Source organism: Suncus etruscus, chromosome 7 (assembly GCF_024139225.1).
Source record: "Suncus etruscus isolate mSunEtr1 chromosome 7, mSunEtr1.pri.cur, whole genome shotgun sequence".
Lineage (NCBI taxonomy): Eukaryota > Metazoa > Chordata > Mammalia > Eulipotyphla > Soricidae > Suncus > Suncus etruscus.
The window spans coordinates 20,752,664-20,773,082 of record NC_064854.1 but is presented as its reverse complement, the minus strand read 5'-3'; the positions used below and the strand labels follow the sequence as shown (position 1 = coordinate 20,773,082).

The 20,419-nt window shown below is 48.9% G+C and overlaps 1 protein-coding gene across 3 annotated transcripts in view; it reads left to right on the top strand.

Moving 5' to 3' along the window:
* FRMD4A (FERM domain containing 4A) overlaps positions 1 to 20,419 on the top strand; it is a 337,218-nt gene that overhangs the window by 251,194 nt on the left and 65,605 nt on the right. For all 3 annotated transcript variants that reach the window (XM_049777757.1, XM_049777756.1, XM_049777758.1), the window contains 3 exons: positions 2,201 to 2,295; positions 9,535 to 9,627; positions 13,499 to 13,583. In XM_049777757.1, the coding sequence (XP_049633714.1) occupies positions 2,201 to 2,295; positions 9,535 to 9,627; positions 13,499 to 13,583 (273 nt within the window). The remainder of the gene's footprint in view (positions 1 to 2,200; positions 2,296 to 9,534; positions 9,628 to 13,498; positions 13,584 to 20,419) is intronic.

Sequence of the window (20,419 nt, the reverse complement as noted above, 5' to 3'; positions counted from 1 at the left end):
GCTGGAAGGGCACATTTGTTGTAAAGACAGTGTGTTTGCTGGTGCCTGAGGTAACTGAAAACTCGCAATTCCCTGGACATCTCTGCTTCCATTGATTATCCACCTACGAGTGGCTTGTTCGGTGGTTATTTGAGAACAGCCCAAGGTAAATGAAGTCTTGCCAGTACAAACAAATCCAGAGATCTTCTGCCTGGAGTTCTAGCACACACCTTTGGATTGGCAGAGATTTAACAATCACTGGTGGGCAATTTGGTTCTAGTGGTAAAAGGGTACCTTCCTGTGAGGCCCTGGACTGGGTCCCCAGCACTGATGGTTTCTGAGCACCAAGTCCCCCCTCTCGCCTGTCACAACACCATCAAACGCCATCAACAACATTCTTTTCTTTTTCTTTCTTCTGCCCCTTCCCCACAGTAAATATTCTTAAGGAAAATAATTCTTCTTTGGAAAAACAAATGCAAATAGAAGGGGGATTTCTATTCATCTTTAAATTTTATTCCCTGAGTTTTTTTATGTCACTTTGAATATTTCTTTTTTTTTTTTACTTTGAATTTTTTTGTTTGTTTGTTTTTGGGTCACACCCGGCGGTACTCAGGGGTTACTCCTGGCTGTCTGCTCAGAAATAGCTCCTGGCAGGCATGGGGGACCATATGGGACACCGGGATTCGAACCAACCACCTTTGGTCCTGGATCAGCTGCTTGCAAGGCAAACGCCGCTGTGCTATCTCTTCGGGCCCACTTTGAATATTTCTGACAGAAGAAATTTTTTTTTGTTTGGAGTTCACAGAGTAGAGTGGTAGGGGGCAGAGTCACTGGAGCCAGGGTTAAAATTTCTGCCCCAACAGTTGATTCATTTCTGGGCACCTGTGTTCTCCACATTTGTTGGGGCTGATACTAGAACCATCTTATAGGGTGTGATGTAGAGTCAAGATTTATAGATTTATAGAGAGCATAGAACACAGATATACATAGCAGCAGTCCTTTAAATATAGGATGGGAAAATTATAGATGAACAGATAGATGGACAGATGAGAGATAAATGAGTGGATGGATGAATGGATGGGTGGGTTGATGGATGGATGGATGGATGGATGGATGGATGGATGGATGGATGGATGGATGGGTGGGTGGGTGGGTTGATGGATGGATGGAATGAGTGGGTGGGTGAATGGATGGATGGATGGATGGATGGATGGATGGATGGATGGATGGATGGATGGATAGGTGGGTGGATGGGTGGATAGATGTACTTATACCTGGATCCATGGATAAATGGATCCATAGCTGCATGGATGGATGGATGATAAATGGATGAGTAGATTGATATATGGATGAGTGGGTTGATGGATGGATGGATGGATAGGTGGATGCATGGATGGGTGAAGGAGTAGATTAATGTATGGATGGTTAGACTGATGGATAGGTGGATGGAGAGATTGATAGGTGGATAGATGGATGGATGGATGATGGATGAATAGAGGGGTGGGTTGGGGGTAAATGAATAGATTGATGTCTAGATGGGTGGTTTGATATGTTGATGGATGGATGGCGAATAGATGAGTAGATTGATATATGGATGGGTAGACGGATGGATGGATGGGTAGGTAGGTGCATGGCTGGGTGAATGAGTAGATTAATGTATGGATTGGTGGATGGATGGGTAGATGGATGGATATATTGATAGGTGGATGGATGAATGGATGATGGATAGATGGAGGGGTTGGTGGGTGATCTGTGAATGGATGAGTAGATTATGTATGTATGAGTGAACTGATAGATGGGTGGATGGATGGATGGATGAGTGGGTTGGTGGATGGATAGGTAGATGGGTGGGTAGATGAGTAGATTGATGTATGGGTGGTGGATGAATGGGTGGATTTTGAATGAGTTGCCTCCTGTCAGTTCATAATGAAGAATTCTGTATGGGGAAGGTTAATCCTGATTTTGCAAGTTCTGCAGAATGAATAGTGTATGTGACAGACCAGACTCCTGGGCTCTCAGGCAGAAAGAATGTTTTGGTCTGCTGATGGCCCAAGATGTGGCTATTTGCTCCACAGGGTCCTTTTCCTTGGGATCTTTTAAATGATGTACATAATTTGCATTGATGTACTTGAGTGCTGAGATTTTTTCATTTAAAATTTCACCTGGGTCACCTACTGCCTAGAAAGCACTGACTTCCTTTCTCCCTCTCGTCCTCCCTCAGCCCAAGCTTTTGGCCAAGGAGTTGCTTGACCTCGTGGCATCTCACTTCAACCTGAAGGAAAAGGAATACTTTGGGATCGCCTTCACAGATGAGACGTAAGTGCTATCCCCAGTCCCCAGAGTGGGCAGGGATAAAGCTAGACTGGAAATTGTCCCTGACCCAGGTGTCTGCCATGGTCACTTAGATCCAGAAGTAATGGTCAGCTCAGGCTTATCTGTAATTTCAAAGACCTGCTGATTACTTTCCACCAATGGTATATAATTAGGGTGATGCTAATTCTCTTAATTTATTCAGCTGACTAGTTCTTAAAATCAAGCTGACTCGTATTCCGAACTAAAACTTTAATTTGTCTTTAAGAAGAGATTTGTATGGGTGTGAGTTTTAACAATTCAACGAGCACTTATGTAAATCAAGTTTTGCTCTCCAGTGTTGGGGTAACAATGACAGGAAGCTACTTTGATGATGGACTGAAAAAATGAAAAGTCTTTGGGGGCTATTTGACTGTCTAAGATGAAGTCAGATATAAAAATAAATCCAGACTCACTCCTTCCTCTGACTATTTTTGCTTTCTGTGCTTTTCCCGTTTTACAAACTCACACACAATTCGAAATGCCTTTCCTACCATTGTAGTTTCCTCTGAAATATGTTAAATATTCTCGGGAGAGTCCAGGGCATACCTGCTGCAGTTCTAGATAATAATCAGCGGCTGCTGCAGGAAAGCATTTGGTTGTGTCTTTCCTCTGTGTCTTTACATGCACGTATACATGTACACGTGAGCACACACACACACATTTTCCTCTAGATCTTTAACATACTAGAAAAGCTTTTCTACACCTCTGAATGGGTGAACGGCTGGTCAAGACTTTCTAGGAGGCTATACCTCCCTTTTCCATTCTACAGTGCCATCAGGGTAGGATGGTTAAGAACAGGAGGGACTACCCCAGACAGTCAGAGAGGGCAGGTCCTGCACACACATTCTGGGGAGCAGCCGTGGGTTGGAGGCTTTTATCTGGATCCCCCCCCCTACCAAAACACCAGCTGGAATGTGGAACCCCAGGGTGGCAGTGACATTGTAGGCATGTTATGGTTGGAGCTGCCCACCCGTGGCACAAGTCCCGCCTTCTTAGAGATAGCAGGAAGTTCAAGGTCAGCCCAAAGGGAAAGGAAGAAGATTCTAGAAGCATCGCTGTACCCACAAATGGAGCTGAGGACATGGGGCAGGGTGAGGGCGTCAGACTGGTTAGGAGCTGGGGTGTCACCTTCACAGGAAGGTCACCCTGCACCCCTGCCCTTTCTCCCCAGAATCACTGCAGACACTTTTCATTAATGAGAAGGAAACAGCACTTGCCAATTAATTATCTTTCCATTGTTCACTTTCCCGACTCCTTCTCAGGCAGGAGCCCATGAACTTGAGTCTCTGATTATACTTTCCCTTTTGATAAAAACCCACCCACAAGTATTCCTGTTATCCGGGGGGTGTAGGAACTGGGCCCAGTCAGGGCCAAACTCTGCTCTTCTCAGACTGGCCAGAAAAGCACTTGTGGGGCTGGAGAGATAGCATGGAGGTCGGGTGTTTGCCTTGATGCAGAAGGACGATGGTTGAAATCCCAGCATCCCATATGGCCCCCCAAGCCTTTCAGGAGCAATTTCTGAGCCTGAAGTCAGGAGTAACCCCTGAGTGCTGCTGGGTGTGACCCAAAAACAAAAAAAAGAAAAAGAAAAGCACTTCTGTGTGCAAACATGCATGTGTACATAGGTGAGCCTCTGCCTGTGTGTATGAATCACATGCACACCTGGGTGTTTGCATGTGCCCTGACCATGCATGCACATGAGTGTTTGAGGGGTGTGACCTTGCAGAGCTAAGCTGAAGGAATCTCCTTTGTCCAAAGCAGAGGGCAGAGAGTGGGCTACTGCCAATAGGGGATGGGCTCTGTGGGCCCTAAAATGAGCAGGAGGAGGTGAGCCCTGGGGCGGGGGGGGGGGGGGTGTTTTGCTAGGAGGTATGTTTCTCCAGGACTTGTCAGAGTGGTGGGGAGGGAGCTAGAAAGAACCGCAGCTGCAGAAAGTTCCTGCAGAATGATCTGGCAGGTGGGCCTGACTCACGGAGGAAGCAAGGAATGCCAGAGGCCAGAGGAAACCAAGAACTGGGCCAACAGAGACCAGAACCAGGTGACAGGGACAGAGTGTCCCTGTGACTCAGGGCATCAGCCGAATGGTCAGACAACACCTGCTCCTGCAGCTGTTGAGCTGTGTTCAGTCCCACTTGCTGGTGCAAAGGAGGAAACTGGCCTTCACCACAGTTCAGGCAGGGCAGATGGCTGCTGTGGGCAGTCATGCACTGCCCACAAGGCTTTGGACTTGGTGGCCAGCCCTCGATGTGAATATGGCCTGACTATAAAACAGGAGTTTGATGGGCACCAGGATTTCAAGCAAACCTGTGCTCACTCCCATCTGCGAGTGCATGTGTGAGCCTAAGGGATATATTTAAGCAGACACTGAAGGAATGCTGCACATTTGGGGCTGGAAAAGGCATCCTTGCTTCCAACCTCTTGTAGGCCCCACACATAGGCCTGTTTTCTAATGCAATCAAAACAGACGGAAGCTCGAAAATATGAGTCAAAAGAACTGAAAAAGTCATAGCTGCCAGCTAGACAGAGTGAGATGGAGACCAGAGGCCAACTTGTGTCTTTGGATGTCCTGTGGCCAGTGGCATTTCCAGGACTCTGTTCTGGCCTGGGGAAGGCATGTCGGAAGCAGAATATAGATTAGAAGCTGGAAGTTACTAGAAGATTCTCTCGCATTTTCAGCTGTATTCATTTAAAAGGTGCCTTAAGTTCTTGGTGTAAGATTTTCTGTCCAAGAATATTCAATATTTGAGGCTGGAGTGATAGTACAGTGGTGAAGGCTCTTGCCTTGCACGTGGCTGACCTGGGTTAGATCCCTTTCATCCTGTATAGTTAGTTCCTTGAGTTTGGGGGAGAGAATGGGTGGATGCTGTTTGGGGGAGCCCCTATCTTTCCATGCCCTTCCCTACTATGTCATCCTCAGTCCAGGTGGGTGCCTATGAACATCAGTCTCACCCACCACACACAAATCAGACCTTCCTCTTTTGAAGCAGGTAGATCGGCTCTTCAGGAATTCTGGAACCTTCTGAATTAGAATTTCTATTAATGAATAGCATTAACATTTTCAGACCCCACCTACGAACCCCTCAGGAGTAATTCCTGAGCACAGAGCCAAGAGTAACCTCTGAGAACTGCCAGTTGTGACCCCAAAACAAGACAAACAACAATAAAAAAAAAAACCAGAATATTCAATATTGTCTACTGGTCCAGTTTTGCAATAATTGGTACTTTAATTATTTTTTTCTTTTTCTTTATGGGCTACATCTGGTGGTGCTCAGGGGATACTCCTAGCTCTGTACTCACAGGTCACCCCTAGTGGTGCTCAGGGGATCATACAGTGCTGGGTATCGAACTTTGACCTCTCACACATGAACCCTACACTCAGCCTCTCTCTGGCCCAATACTGGACTTCTTCAAAATAAGTTTTTAGTCTTTATTTAATAATAGACATTGAGGGGCTGGAGCAATGGTGCAACGGTAGGGTGTTTGCCTTGCACTTGGCTGACCTAGGACGCACGGTTTGATACCCGGCGTATCATGGTCATATGGTCCCCTGAGCCAGGAGCGATTTATGAGTGCTTAGCCAGGAGTAACCCCTGAGCATCACCAGATGTGGCCCAAAAACCAAAATAATAATAATAATAATAATAATAATAATAATAATAGACATTAAGAAGAGTTGCAAAGATAGTTAATGTCTTCCATCTGAACCATATTTCAGTTTCTCAAAACTTGAGTCACAAACGCTGACATAAGCGAAATGTCTCCAGGTTTTCTCTGAAAAGCCTTTGTGTATCCAGATTCAGTGACATCTCGTCACCCCTCAGAATTGTCCACTGGGGCCACTCCTCGTGACCCTCGACTCAGGGCTGCATGATTGTTAGTTCATTGCCGTCTGTGTGCACTCTGCCCTAACAATTTGGTCATCTGGGAGTGATCGAGGTAGGGATGACGTATGTAGTGACATTCTTCTGGCAGCCTTGAAAATATTCAGAAGCAAACTCTAAATTTGATCTGAAGATAATTGTGTTGTGTGTAATAGAACACACGTTTGCAATGAATTAAGACCCTGGATTCTATGCCCAGCATCCAGCAAAAAGTGTTTTGAAATTATATTCTTTGGGGGTTTTTTTGGATATTTTTTCCATAATCAAATAATTCTTTAATTGAATCACTATGAGATACACAGTTGAAAGGTACAGTTCATATATTTAAACACAGATTCAAAGTTGTTCATGGTTGAGTTTCAGTCACACAGTGTCCAACACCCTTCCTCAGGGCACATTTTCAGCTACCAAGGTCACCAGATTCCTCCTACTGTCCTCCTTGCCTGTCTCTGGGACAGACATTTCTCTTCTCTCTCTGTCTCTCTCTCTCTCTCTGTCTCTCTCTCTCTCTTTTCCTTGTTATCCTTTTAGACACTGTGGTTTGCAATATTGGTACTAAAGGCGTATCATGTCTATCACTGTACCTACTTTCAGCACCCAAAATTTTTAGTTCCTATCTAGACTGATCATGTCCAACTCTCATTGTCATAGTAGTCCCTTCTCTGCCCTAACTACATCCCCTGCTCTTTGTGACAAGCCTCTTACCATAGACTGGTCCTCCTGTCTCTGGCTCTGTTGTCTCTGGATATTATTACTATTCTATCTTTGGATATTAGTACCATACTATCTCACAAATGAGTGTAATCATGAAATGATATTCTTAAAAATTTTAATACTTTAAAAATATTTAAAACCTAGGTAACTACATGTACCCTGATCCCTAGACTATGTCCTTGGCCCCTTAATTAAAAAAATTTATTTGGTTTTGGGGTCACCCCTGGTAGCACTCAAGGGTTACTCATAGCTCTATGCTCAGAAATTGCTCCTGGCAGGTTCGGGGGACCATATGGGATGCTGGGATTTGAACCACCGTCCGTCCTGGTTCAGCTGTGTGCAAGGCAAGCGCCTACCACCGTGCTATCTCTCGGGCCCCTAATTAAATTATGTTATTATTATTTACATTTTGCTAGCCAGCTCCGACTGCACTTTGGTGTCATCTCAGAATCTATAAAATAAATGTTCTCTAGAATCCTGATTCCACCAATCTAGATATGGCCTGAGAATTGAGCATTGTTCTAGCCCGAGCTGATGGCTAATCGGATATTCTCACCCAGTAGCAGTAGCCGGTTCATTATCACCAAGACTCCCAGCCCACAGGACTTCTCAGGAGTGATGAGACTGAGCACCTCCTGCTCCACAGCGCCTCCTAGGGACCCCCCACCTGTGAGAGCATTTCCTCTCCTTTGGACTTAAGGAGCAGTTCATTCCAAATGACTGGGAGAAACCAGCAAAGACAGCACCTCATTCTCCTCCTGGGGACTGAGGACTAAGTCCTCCCCAGCCATCTTTGTCGAAGGTGCCCACACTGAAACTCAGATTCTACTTGTCTGAGATTGCTAAGTGATCTCTTAGATAAATGCACCCAATTTCTGTTGCCGGGAGCTGTTGCACAGATGACTGGCCCAACCATTTGACTTAGGCTGATGAGTGTTATCTCACTGTGGTTTTAAAAATGGTTATCAGTCAACCCTGGGTTAAAACCCTCCCTTTATCTGCTGACCCTTTTTCTTTGGGGCTTCATTATTGGCAAATGCATGAATGTGAATTCTCAAATGAAAAATCAATGAGAATAATGGAGGCTGGGCCAGCCGTTGTCTCTTAGTTAAAGCATAAAAAGAAGAGACTTTAAAATAAATAATAATAAATTCTTCTTCACGCCCCTTCACCTTCACTTTCAGGGGAGACGAGGGAAGTGGCGAAGGAAAAGTGTAGGTGAGGAGAGAAGCTGGGGGGAATCATTCTGGATCTATCATGGCTGGATCTGTCTCCAGCTCATGGATTTGGCCTGTTTCAGGTCTCTACTAATGACCAGGCTGTTAGATTATACCTTATTTTACCAAAAACAAAGATCACCCCTGATCTCTTTGTATCTATTGGTTTACAACTTGGTTTTACCCCCAAAATATGGGTTATCTTACATGTAAATCTGAGCAGGACTGACTCAGGATAGCCTGAATTATTTATCCTTTCTGTGTCCTTACTCTCCCACCTGGGGGTGGTTTCTTTACTCAATAATAATAGTTCTGACAGGCAACTGGCTCTCGATATGAGATAGAAGATTGCCAGACTACATATGTTTCATCCTCAGCCTGGTCTGGATTATTTCATGCAGTGACTGCTTTAAACTCATTCACCTGGGGTTGGAGATACGGCACGTGGGGCCAAAGCCAGACCCTAAAGCCCTGCCTGTGTTTGCTTCGAGTGTTGCACCTTCTCAGATAAATAGAGCAGTACTGAGTGTCTGTGGCCAGAAAGTCTTTGCAAAGTCTTTTGCTCCTGTCTCTTGGGTGGCCTCTGAGAAGATGGACAGGAGGCTGGGGAACATGGCAGTGACTGACTGAATATCCTGAATTCACTTTGTGTCTTTGAGTCTCTTGGGGGGGAGAAAGGCTTTGGGAAGATGCTGGGGTGAAAATGTGGGGGACAGAAAAGTACATTTCTTCTGCAGTGTGCAGCCTGAGGCAACTCAGTGGTGGATGTGAGGTCTCAAGTTTGATCGCCAAAAGCATCCCACATGCCAAGTACAAGCCTGATGAAATTGATTTTTGTTTGTTTATCTTTGGGGGGACCACACCCACCCTCAAGAGGTTTATCCTGGCTCTGCATTCAGGAATCACTCCTGGCAGGCTTGCTAAACCCTAAGGGGACTGAACCTAAGTTGGCCGCATGCAAGACAAACACCCTCCCCAATGTGCTATCACTAAGGCCCCCCTGGCACTGTTTTGTAGGGTATATAGTGAAAACTCTGACCAATCCCAAATGAAATGTGTGACCCCAGTTCCACCAGCACTATCTCTGGGCATCAGAGCCCTGCATCACCAAGCACGACCGCCCAGTGACAACAGCTACAGCAGGGGAGCCAGAATTGAAATGCTGAAGAAAATTCAGTTCAGTGCAGGCAGGCAGTGGCAATCCACTTCCCCACCACCCCATCACCTCTGCATATGAGCACTCAGAAATTCCTATAAGCTCTTCAGATGCTCATGTGGTGTGGCATAGCCAAGGCCCATGTCTGTCTGAGTGTCTGTGGCCCAGCTCATAAGACACTAGTGCCACCTGGAGCTCTAATCTGCCCCCTAACCCCCTTTCTCTTTCTCCCCAGTGGGCACCTCAACTGGCTGCAGCTGGATCGGCGGGTGCTGGAGCACGACTTCCCCAAGAAGGCAGGGCCTGTGGTCCTATTCTTTTGTGTCAGGTAAGAAGCCCCTATCTGAGAGTGATGTCCGAGATGAGGGAGAGGCCATGTGCCTTGGTGATGGGAGGCACAGTGGGTGGCAACTGGTAGGCATGAGGGACAGTCGCAGGGGTCTCAAACTCAATTTACCTGGGGGCCGCAGGAGGCAAAGTCTGGGTGATCCTTGAGTGCAAAGTCAGTAGTAAGCCGTGAACATTGGGAGGTGTGACCCAAACAACTAAAACAAAACAAAACAGAAAAAGATTCCTCTAGGGCAGGGCCATAAAATGTTGTACGGAGGGCCGCGAGTTTGAGACCCCTGGTTAGGGGACTCTTGTTTTGTTTGCTTGATTGTATTTGTGGACCACACCCAAGTGTGCTCAGGAGTGACTCCTGACAGGCTCGGGAGACCATATGGGATACCAAGGATCGAACTGCAGTTGCCTATACTGTGCTATCTATCACTCCACCCTTAAGCTTTTTGTTTCACATTCTTAGGGATTAGAAGCATGGCTAGACCTCAGCTGGGGTTCACAGCTGAGGCCCCAGAGTGCCCTGAAGACATCTGAGTCAGGGTTCCCAACTGGTGTTGCAAGGGAGGAAAATCAGAGTTCCTTTGGAAATTACTTTCTATAAGGAACAAGCAGAAAGTACCCCCGTTGTACCCAAGACTGTCATGCCCCCCATAATCTCAGTGGGTCCCCAGGATCTCTGAGCATTAATAGCCACCTTCTCAGGGCACTCATCTGTTCCCATCCCTCAGAGCCACTTTCAAGATGTGACATTAGGCTTTAGGCTGAGCTGAAGTCACTAGCCCATTAGACAGTCACAGCAGATGTTCATGCCGAGTGGCCTGGGGTGGCCGGGAGGCTGGGAAGAAGGAAAGAAAGAGGCGAAAATGGCTGATGGCATCAGGGAGGACATTCTTTCCCATCTGAGGTCTGCATGGGTGAGAGAAGGGGTGACAGCCCCCCCGGGATGCAGCACTCCAAGTATTTCCTGTGCCCAGGTGGCTCATGTTTCTTTCTCCTCCAAACCTTCTGATTTTGCAGAGCAATAGCATAGCAGATAGGACATTTACCTTGCACACACATAGCTGACTTGAGTTCAATCCTCAACTTCCCATATGGTCCTCCATGCACTGCCAGAAGTAAGCCCCTCCCCCCCAAAAAAAAACCCTTCTCCTTGGTTCCCTTGGTGTCACCCCAATCCTGGAAATTTCTTTTGTGATAAGCTCTGGAGAAAGACCTTGGCCAGGAAGGGAAAAGCAACAGCGCCCCCTGCTGCCCAACTGAGGATTTGGGCTCAGGGAAAATCCCTAAGAGCGGGCTTGAGCCATAGAAGGGAGGAAGGACCAAGAAAAGCATCCTTCATCCCAGCCCAGCCCAGCCCAGCCCAGCCCATCACTCTGGCCAGGGCCATGAGGGGCTTTGGCCAGTGCGGCTGATATGTGAGAAGACATCCAAGGTGTTCTCCCAGGAGCATGTATCCCCTCTCCCTTCCCCGACACAGATGGAAAGTTCTGGAAAGTCACAGCTGCACAACATCAATACAATCATACAGCAGGCTGGGGGCGCACTGGGCTTTTTTGATTCTCAGTGGGGGGGGGGGGTTTAACAGGAAACTACACTGTGCCAGGGAAGAGGCAACTGGGTGTTTCCTCCTCCCAGCAGAGCTTTATTGCTCTCTGCCCACTACTGCCCGGGCACAGAGAAATTGGCTGAAATGATGCTGCCGCCAGCAACCCGAATACCCCCATCTCCTTCCTGTCCCCCACAGATCGCACTTTCTAAGGATATTTTGGGGGAGGCCACACCCAGCAGTGCTCAGGAATCGCTCCTGGCAGGCCTGGGGGACCATATGGGATGCCGGGATTTGAATCACCATCCTTCTGCATGCAAGGAAAACCCCCTACCTCCATGCTATCTCTCCGGCTCCTTCTAAGGATGTTTTTAAGGCCCCTATGGGGACCATTTCAGGCAGAAAGTTCTTTATCTCCTCATTGTTCATAAATTAACAATTGCCATACAGAGGGAAGATGTTGAGAAATTCAGTTATTGGGGGCCTCCGAGATGTAGAGCAGCCTGATTTTCTGAGCACTGAAGTCACCTATGTCACTGAGAATCCCTCACTGCTGTATGTGAGGTTCTGGGAGGGGCTGCATGGAAGAAGGGGACCCTTGGTGCTGCCCAAGAAACAGGGAGCAGAGATGAGAGTGGGGTGAGAAGGGCCAGCCCCAGCCTGGTCACCCTTCTTTAGATAGCGCTACACTATTTATCGTGCTAAGAGATTTTGTTGCCGCAGTTGGTGACATCTAGGCAGGGACCTTACCCCTTGGTGTCCCCGTCCCCCCTTTCACTTGAATAAGGTGTTCCATGAGACAGGGTGACTTGCCATCTACCCTAAAGTGGGGTCCAACTCATCACTCATCAGCTGCTCCCTGGAAGTCCTGCAGTTCTTCTCAGATTGTTCTAGAAGTCTGTCTCCTCGCCCTCCTCACTGTTGGTGCCCTGACCCTGCCTGGGACACCCTATTTTCAGAGTTAGCATCCAGTAGCCCCGCTCTGATTATTTCTCCTCTCTTCCTCACTTGTGGCTCCCTTTCTTGCCCATAATACTCGGACAAGTACAAGTACCATATCAATAAAAGGAGGCCATCAGCACCCAGGCAGGAGGAAAAGGCACTTCGTGCAGGAACCTGATCGTTTAAGCATGCAGAAAGAAAAATCCATAAGCTCCATTCAGAGAAAAATCCAATTCTCATTTGCCTTAATGTGCATTCATATTAATACTCTCTCTGGGTTAATTAGGCACAATGCACAGTGCTTTGGGTTAGCAGAAGTTACATCACACTGGTACCACCTTCAGGGCAATCATTTCCCTGCCCCCATCTTTTTTTTAACTCTTTATGATCCACACCCAGTGCTCAGAGCTTACTCCTGGCTCTGCTCTCAGGAATCACTCCTGGTGGTGTTTAGGGGACCATTTGCTGGGGATTGAACCTGGGTCTGTCATATGCAAGATAAGTGAAATGCCCTCCCTGCTGTGCTGTGGCTCTGGTCCCTCCCAACCCCCTGTAGGCACCCCCAGCTGGAAGAAGCTGGAGAAATTAAAAGTCCAGCTCAGTGCTGAGCAGGGTAGAACATCAGCCATGAAAGCAAAGGAGAACAGGGCACATCGGAAAAGATCTTAGCACCCAAGTTTGAGGTCATTCTTGGAAGTGGGCTGGTGGTAAGGGCAGGTAGTCAGGTCCGATGGTGCTTGCCAGCTGGCAGTGGACTTAGAAAACCCGAATTTTGGGCCCGGAGATATAGCACAGCAGCGTTTGCCTTGCAAGCAGCCGATCCAGGACCAAGGTGGTTGGTTCAAGTCCCGGTGTCCCATATGGTCCCCCGTGCCTGCCAGGAGCTATTTCTGAGCAGACAGCCAGGAGTAACCTCTGAGCACCGCCAGGTATGGCCCAAAAACCAAAAAAAATAAAATAAAATAAAATAAAACCCAAATTTCACAGTCAAGAAAGAAGTCTTTTCTTCCTTCCTTCCTTCCTTCCTACTTTCCTTCCTTTCTTCCTCCTTACTTTCCTTTCTTCCTTCCTACTTTTCTTCCTTCTTTCCTTCTTTCCTTCCTTCTATAGTGCTAGTCAGCTGGCAGTAGATTTAGAAAACCCGAATTTCAGTCAAGAAAGAAAAGTCTTTCCTTCCTTCCTTCCTTCCTTCCTTCCTTCCTTCCTTCCTTCCTTCCTTCCTTCCTCCCTCCCTCCCTCCCTTCCTCCCTCCCTCCCTCTCTCCCTCCCTCCCTCCTTTCCTCCCTTTATCATTTGGGATTCATCAAGGAGCCCCAGCCAGGGGATGGTCTTTGTGGTTCATTCCTGAGCTCCAGTATTTCTCATTCAGGTTCTACATCGAAAGCATTTCTTACCTGAAGGACAACGCCACCATCGAACTCTTCTTCCTCAACGCCAAGTCCTGCATCTACAAGGTAAGACCCTCTCACCAGCCTTCTGCCTTCACCAACATTCACGTCCACCAGCAGCCCTGAAAGCTGGAACTTGCCCCACCCCATCTCCAGGGCTGGATTTTATTGATTTGTGGCTTGTTTGTGAGGCTCACAAGAAGGGGTGCTTGAACCTGGCAGTCAAGCTAACTTGTGTAGATGCTGTGTATTTGGTGAGGGTTCATGTCACCCCTCCAAGTGAGCACCCCACAATCACTTGTATTGGGCTGTTATTCTGGATTTTAGAAGGCACTTTCACTGGGAAAAAATGGCTTTATTGTGTTAAAATACACTACAAGAGCAATAGGACAGCGGGGATGGCATTTGTTTGCCTGTGGCTGATCTGGGTTTCATTCAGGCATCCCATGTGGTCCCCTGAGCACTGAGCCAGGAGTAACCCCTGAGTTTTACTAGATGTGGCTCAAAAGCCAAAATAAATAAATCAAAATAAAATACACAGTAAATTCCCCACCGTGGGCCTGGGCGAACATCCAGTTTTCGGTCTTTCGACACTGGCTGTGTGACCTTTGTGTCTCTTGGGCTTGACTAAACAGAATCCAGAGGTGGAGGGAAGATGCAAAATGCAGCTGTAAATTCCTTCCCCTCACCTGAGCCCTCGCGTCTTTGGTGTGACGCGGACATCAGTGTCCCCTCTCCTGGACTGCGTCTGACTAGTATGATGTTCCGCCTAGGAAAAGTGCTTTGGGAAAGTTCTGGAAGGAAAGACGCACTCTGTTCACCAGGGGGCAGGCTTGAGCCTCAAAAACCTGGGAAGAAGAAAGGAAAGAAAGGAATGGGGGATGAGGTAGTCCCAAGGTACCTCTCATATGGGGACCTGGGTTAAAAGTCTCTTTGCAGCCAGTTAGGTCTGCTTGTGCCCTGCTGAGCTCTTCCACTGGGGACGTTGGTAGGATAACAGATCCAAGTAGACACTGCACCTCAGACCAAACTCAGGGTTGCAGGACTCCAGGAGTGGGAAAGGAGGGAGGAAGACAGTTGGCACCAGCCACATGGAGGATCCAGAGGCCTCCAGGTCATTCTAGAACCTTCTCAGGCTCTGCACTAGATTGTGATTGGTCCGAGTTGCCTCGGGAGCGTCCCAGTCTCCCCAGGACCCCCTGTTTCTGCCGCCAGCTGTTTTCTCACGTGCACACATCAGCAGCGTATGGGAATCTGTGTTTGAGCTGCTCAGAACCACTTCCTTATACCCCATGTTTGAGTCTCCTAGATAAGTCTGGGTGGGGTGGAACCTTCTTTTTCTAGGCATTGCAGAGGTTGAGATGGAGAGATACAAATACCAGTTGATTTTGGGGGGAAGGCACACCCGGTGGCGCTCAGGGGTTACTCCTGGCTCTGTGCTCATGAATCACTCCTGGCAGACTCGGGGACCATATGGGCTGCCTGGGATCGCATCTGGGTTGGCTGCATGCAAGGCAAATGCCTTCCCTCTGTGCTATTACTCCAGCCCACCAGTTGATTATTTATTTTGGCTTGTGGGGGTCCACCCATGGTTCAGAGTGACCCCAGGCGGTGTTCAGAAGCCTGTATGTGGTGCTAAAGACTCTTAATGCCTAAATGTAACATGAGCACCTTAACCCTCACCCTGTCTCTGGCTCCAAAGTTGGCAGTTCAAGCTGGTGTGCAGGGGAGACAGGCCTGCACTATGCCAGGCTCCCCACACTTATTTTTTCCCCTTTGGCCAACACAGAACCCCCAAGACCCTCTCCACCACCCTGAGAAGAAGGAGTGAAGCATGGCTTACCCTCCTGCTATACCAGTGCTGTTTTCTGGGGTGCCGACTGGGTTCTCAGGACTGTGGTGTTCCTGATGCTGCCCATACTAGCTTCCAGAAAGCTCTAGGAAGCCTCAGAGAGTCAGTGACAAAACCAGGCAGAGGAACTTTCTGGAGAGATATGGCTGATCCTGCAGGCTTTGGGGGACGTAGCCAGGGTGCAGTTTGGGGGGCAGCCTGGGAACCTAAGTTGTTGGGGTCACACATGCTGATTATTTCTGCTTCCTCCATGGCCTGGCCTCACCCACTTTTTGAGGTGTGAACATGCTGTGATGTGTTTTCAACACATCTGTGGTGGATGATGCAGTTGTCTTTGGCTATTCCAAGAGGTGTTTGGGGGTGAGAGGTCTTGCCTCCTGCTGGCTCTGTCCCTGCTGCCCCCGCCCCCACCCCTGGCCCTATTTCTGAGCCAGACAGAGTTGCCCCATCAGCTCTCAGATGTTTGGGATTCCTGTTAAACTGGGTAAGCACCGATTAGCATCTTTCTGCCCACATCCTGCCTCATCCAGGTCTAGGGGAGACGCTGCCACCTCACCCACCCTGGGGCACCCCTGGCTCCAGCATAACTACTTCTCCTGCCCAGAGGTCAGCACTACCTTTGCCAGTGCTTGTTGGGGACTGTGTGTTCCCCCAAAAAGCCCCCATGCTTCTCCATGCTCAGTGCACCAGGATCTCTTGCTGGCTTTAACCTTTAGGGGATTCCCTCTGTTTTCCCTGAGGGTCCCCAACCTCACTCCAGAACTTCATCCATGGGTACATGGCTCTCTTCTTCCCCTGTTCCTGCCTCTCCTCACCCCTCGCCTGCCTGGCCATCAGTTTCTTGGGTCCTGAGTTTCTCCTCAGTTTCCCTTCCTGCTCCTCCCGAGAGTACCCTGTCCTGAAAAGTCAGCACCCACAGGGAGCACTGTGTCTTCAAACACTGAATGAGTCTGCTCAGCCTTCATGCCTGGTGTCTGGTTGGGCATTGCCCTCAAGGTTCCCCCAGTGGCCCCAGCCCTGCTAAGGAGATATCACTCCTTGAACTCTCTCCCATCAGTGGAATCTGCTAGGCTACTCTTTTTTCCTTGTTTTGGGGTCACACCCGACGGTGTTTAGGGGTTATTCCTGGCTCTGTGCTGACACTGGCACAGGAGACCATATGGGATGCCAGGATTTGAACCACCATCTGTCCTGGATTTGACTGAGTGCAAGGCAACTGCCCTACTGCTGTGCTATTTCTCTAGCCTCTAGGCTATCCTCTTTTTTGAGGGGGGCTACAACTGGTGAAGATCAGGGATTCCTCCTGGTTCTGCACTCAGGAATCAATCCTGGCAGTGCTCAGGATACTGACCCTTAGGATGCCAGGGATCGAACCTGGATCAGCTGTGTGCAAGCCCCAAAATTCCCTGTTTCTTCCTCTCCTGAAATCCCAGTAAGCATGTAAGCCATGAGACATGCAGTCAGGGGCCTGGTCGGGCTAAAGATGAGGGGTTCCCCGGGGTGGGCTGTTTTGTGGATCATGTCCTGACAGTGTCACCCTCACTGCCCCCATCTGCAAGGCCCCCTAGAGTTATATTCTACTCCTGTCTCCAGTCCCGTCCCCCTCAGCCTGCTGAGTCTCTGACCTAGCTTCTAGCCTATTTGTGATTTCCAAGAGCCCCTGCACAAGATCTGATCCTGCATTATGTAATTACTCCCTTCCCACCTTGTGAGCCCAAGATCTCTATCCACCAACATCCTGTTCCACACGGAGAACCAGAGGAACGGGCTGGCCAGGAGGGTCTGACTAGGTGCTGGAGCCTCCTGCCTACTTGGCCCGCATCTCCCAACATGGGGGGTTGCTCTGAGCTAAGCCTCAGGCTCCTCCCTCCCTACCTCCCTCTCCAGTCCCAGGCTAGACCTCAGCGGGTGGAAGTCACCAGCCTTGTAGTCTACACAGACCCACTGAGACATTCCAGGTGGGGAAAAAAAAAAAGACTTAAAATTCCAGTATTTGTGGGGCCGGAGCAGTGGTGCAAGCAGTAGGGTGTTTGCCTTGCACACGCTGACCTAGGACAGACTACAGTTCGATCCTCTGGCATCCCATATTGTCCCCCAGCCCAGGAGTGATTTCTGAGTGTATAGCCAGGAGTAACCCCTGCGTATCACTGGGTGTGGCTCAAAAACCAAAAATAAATAAATAAATAAATAAAAGTCTGAAAAAGATAATTCCAGTATGTACACTGGAAGGACCTTTTCCTGCTGGGGTGCTTCTTAGGAAGGGAGCTGCTTCTGCTATTAGGTCTGGAGCTGGCAACTGCTGTCCATGATGAAGTAAATGGTCTTTTCCTAGCACCTCTTAGGCTAGCCAGTCTAGTGAACAGCTGATTTCATCTGCCTTAAGGTGACACAGGGAGCTGGAATCACATCCCATGGGGTGCAGGAACCAGTGAGAACAGGAGCTGCGGAATGAACAATACACACAGACACACATATCCTCACTTATGTGTACAACCACATGTATGAGCGTGCTCACATACTCACAGGCACACTGCTGAGTTATTGCAGGCTGGGCTGCATTCCCAGGATCAGGGGCAGACATTGTCTTTCCTTCCCAGCTCCCACATGCAGCCCCCACGAACAGGCCTCCCATTTCCTTGCCCAGTGCAATGAACCAGGGTCCGGGGCAGAGGCCCCTGCAGTCAGCTAAAGACATTCGGGTATTCAGAAGCTCAGTCACAGGCCAAAGGCAGCCGCCTGCACAACGCATGTGTCCATGGATCTGGAGACAGGCATGAAGGGACTTGATGAGGAGAAGCTGGCAGGAGATGAGGCCAGAGGAATGGAGCCGGGGGCCGCAATCTAGTCGTCATCGGGGGCCAGGCAGCCAGGCAGGCGCCGCAGGAAGAGCCAGATGGATCTGGGCACCTCAGACGAAATCTGCAGAGACCTGTAGGAAGAGTAGTCTACTGGGCCCACATTGCTGTACAGGCCCACATGTGCTTCTTGGGGATGGGGGGGTCCTCTCCAGCAGTGCTCTGGGGCCCTAGGGGCCCTCCAGTTGTGAGGTCTGAGGGTTGAGTGCTCAGGCCATGAGGCCCACACCGGAATGTGTTCAGGGATCTGTGTATGGCCAGTGCTCGAGCCCTAGGCCTTGTGTGTGTGTCTCCAGTGCTCTGGGCCAACCTCCACAGCCATCTCTCTCTCATCCTTCACCTGGTGTTGGTTCTGTCTGAAACCATGAACACAAACATGCACGCATGCAGACATATGCAAGTACACACATGTACATGCTTGCATGTTGAACAAGGCCAGCTCCCCTGGCTGCTGAGGTTGGATTTGATAACAGAGAACCTAAGTCAGCCTGTTGCACTTTGCCTTGTGCCTTTTCCGTAACTCTGCTCTCCTGTGTCCCACAGAACATTTACTCCCAGGGGTTGGTGCAATGGCACAGCAGTAGGGCGTTTGCCTTGCATGCGGCTGACCCAGGACAGATGTCGGTTGGATCCCCCGGCATCCCATATGGTCCCCCAAGCCAGGAGCGATTTCTGAGCGTATAGCCAGGAGAAACCCCTGAGCGTCACAGGGTGTGGCCCAAAATAAATAAATAAATAAATAAATAAATAAATAAATAAATAAATAAATAAAAGAACAAAAACATTCACTCCCAGATGAACAGGTTGGGCAACCCCTCTTCTCCTCAGATCCTACTGGGGAAGGACTTACCACCCCGAAGGGGTGTGGGGGAAGAAACTCAAAGCACTGACCATTTCTGGGGGTGACTGGAGCCACCTACCAATGGCTGAATGGAACCTCATATAGCTCAGAACTGCCACCTCATACAAATGTCTGAACATTTGGGCCTAGAACCTCTGGCGATGCTTCTTCCCCTAAACAGGAACCCCAGCCAGCCAGGAATGGTCTTCATGTCACCCTAAGTATTGATGGAAACACCACCACCTCCTCTCCAACTAGTGCCAACTGGTACATTCAGAACCCACCTGTTCAGCTTTGTTTGTTTTGGGTGCTCTCAAGCAGTACTCAGGATGTCCAGGGATCCTACTGGCAATTCTTAACCTCCCAGTCTGAGGGAGGTGGTGTTGAGGGCCCATGAGGGTGCACCTGGTGCTGCTCAGGGAACCTCTTGGTGCTGAGTCTGAATGTGGATTAGGCGACCTCCATGTTCTATGATCCAACCCAGCGCAGGGGTTTAGTCCATGTGTTATACTTCCATGATTGTTTGATTGTTCCGTGCTGTTTGATTCTGTTTTGTTTTGGTTTGGGGGCAACATCTGATGTCACTCAGTAATTACTCCTGGCTCTGTGCTCAGAAATTAGTCCTGGCAGGATCGGGGGACCATATGGGATGCCAGGGATCAAACCTGGGTCAGCCGCGTGCAAGGCAAATGCCCTAAACTCTCCTACTATTATTGCCCTGGCCCCTGTGAAGTTGTTTTTAAAGAGAGAGAGAGAGAGAGAGAAAGAGAGAGAGAGAGAGAGAGAGAGAGAGAGAGAGAGAGAGAGAGAGAGAGAGAGAGAGAGAGAGAGAGAGAAAGGAACTCTGTAATATACAATGCACGGTTTTCCTTTGAAACCCCAAACCGAAAGGAGAGGCAGATCCTTCTCAAAGCAGGCACCTGGCACCCATTTAAGTTTGTGGGTGGAGAAGAGACAGCTGTTCACACAGAAGCCATTTGTATCAGGGTCAGGCTGGGGGATTCTTGGTGGGAACAGGAGTTTGGTGTTGGCTTTGCTCTCTGGGCACCAACAACCTCATGAGTGACAGAGCAAGAGAGAAGAGTGGCCAGTAGCCCAGGAATCTCATTTTCATTTTCATTAGAGAGTGAGCCTGCAACCCATCTTTTCTTCCCACAAGGTCTGGAAATAGTCAACAAAGCCAGGGTCTCTCCCTCTCTCTCTCCTCTCCTTTCTCTTTCCCACCCCAACCCCTCCCCTCCCCCTTTTCTCCACTGCATCCCTACAAGCTCAGAGAGGCTGTAAGACAGCACCAGGATGCCATGGGGTGAGGGTCTAGGGAACCCAGAAGAGAAAGACAAGACTTTCTTTAGGG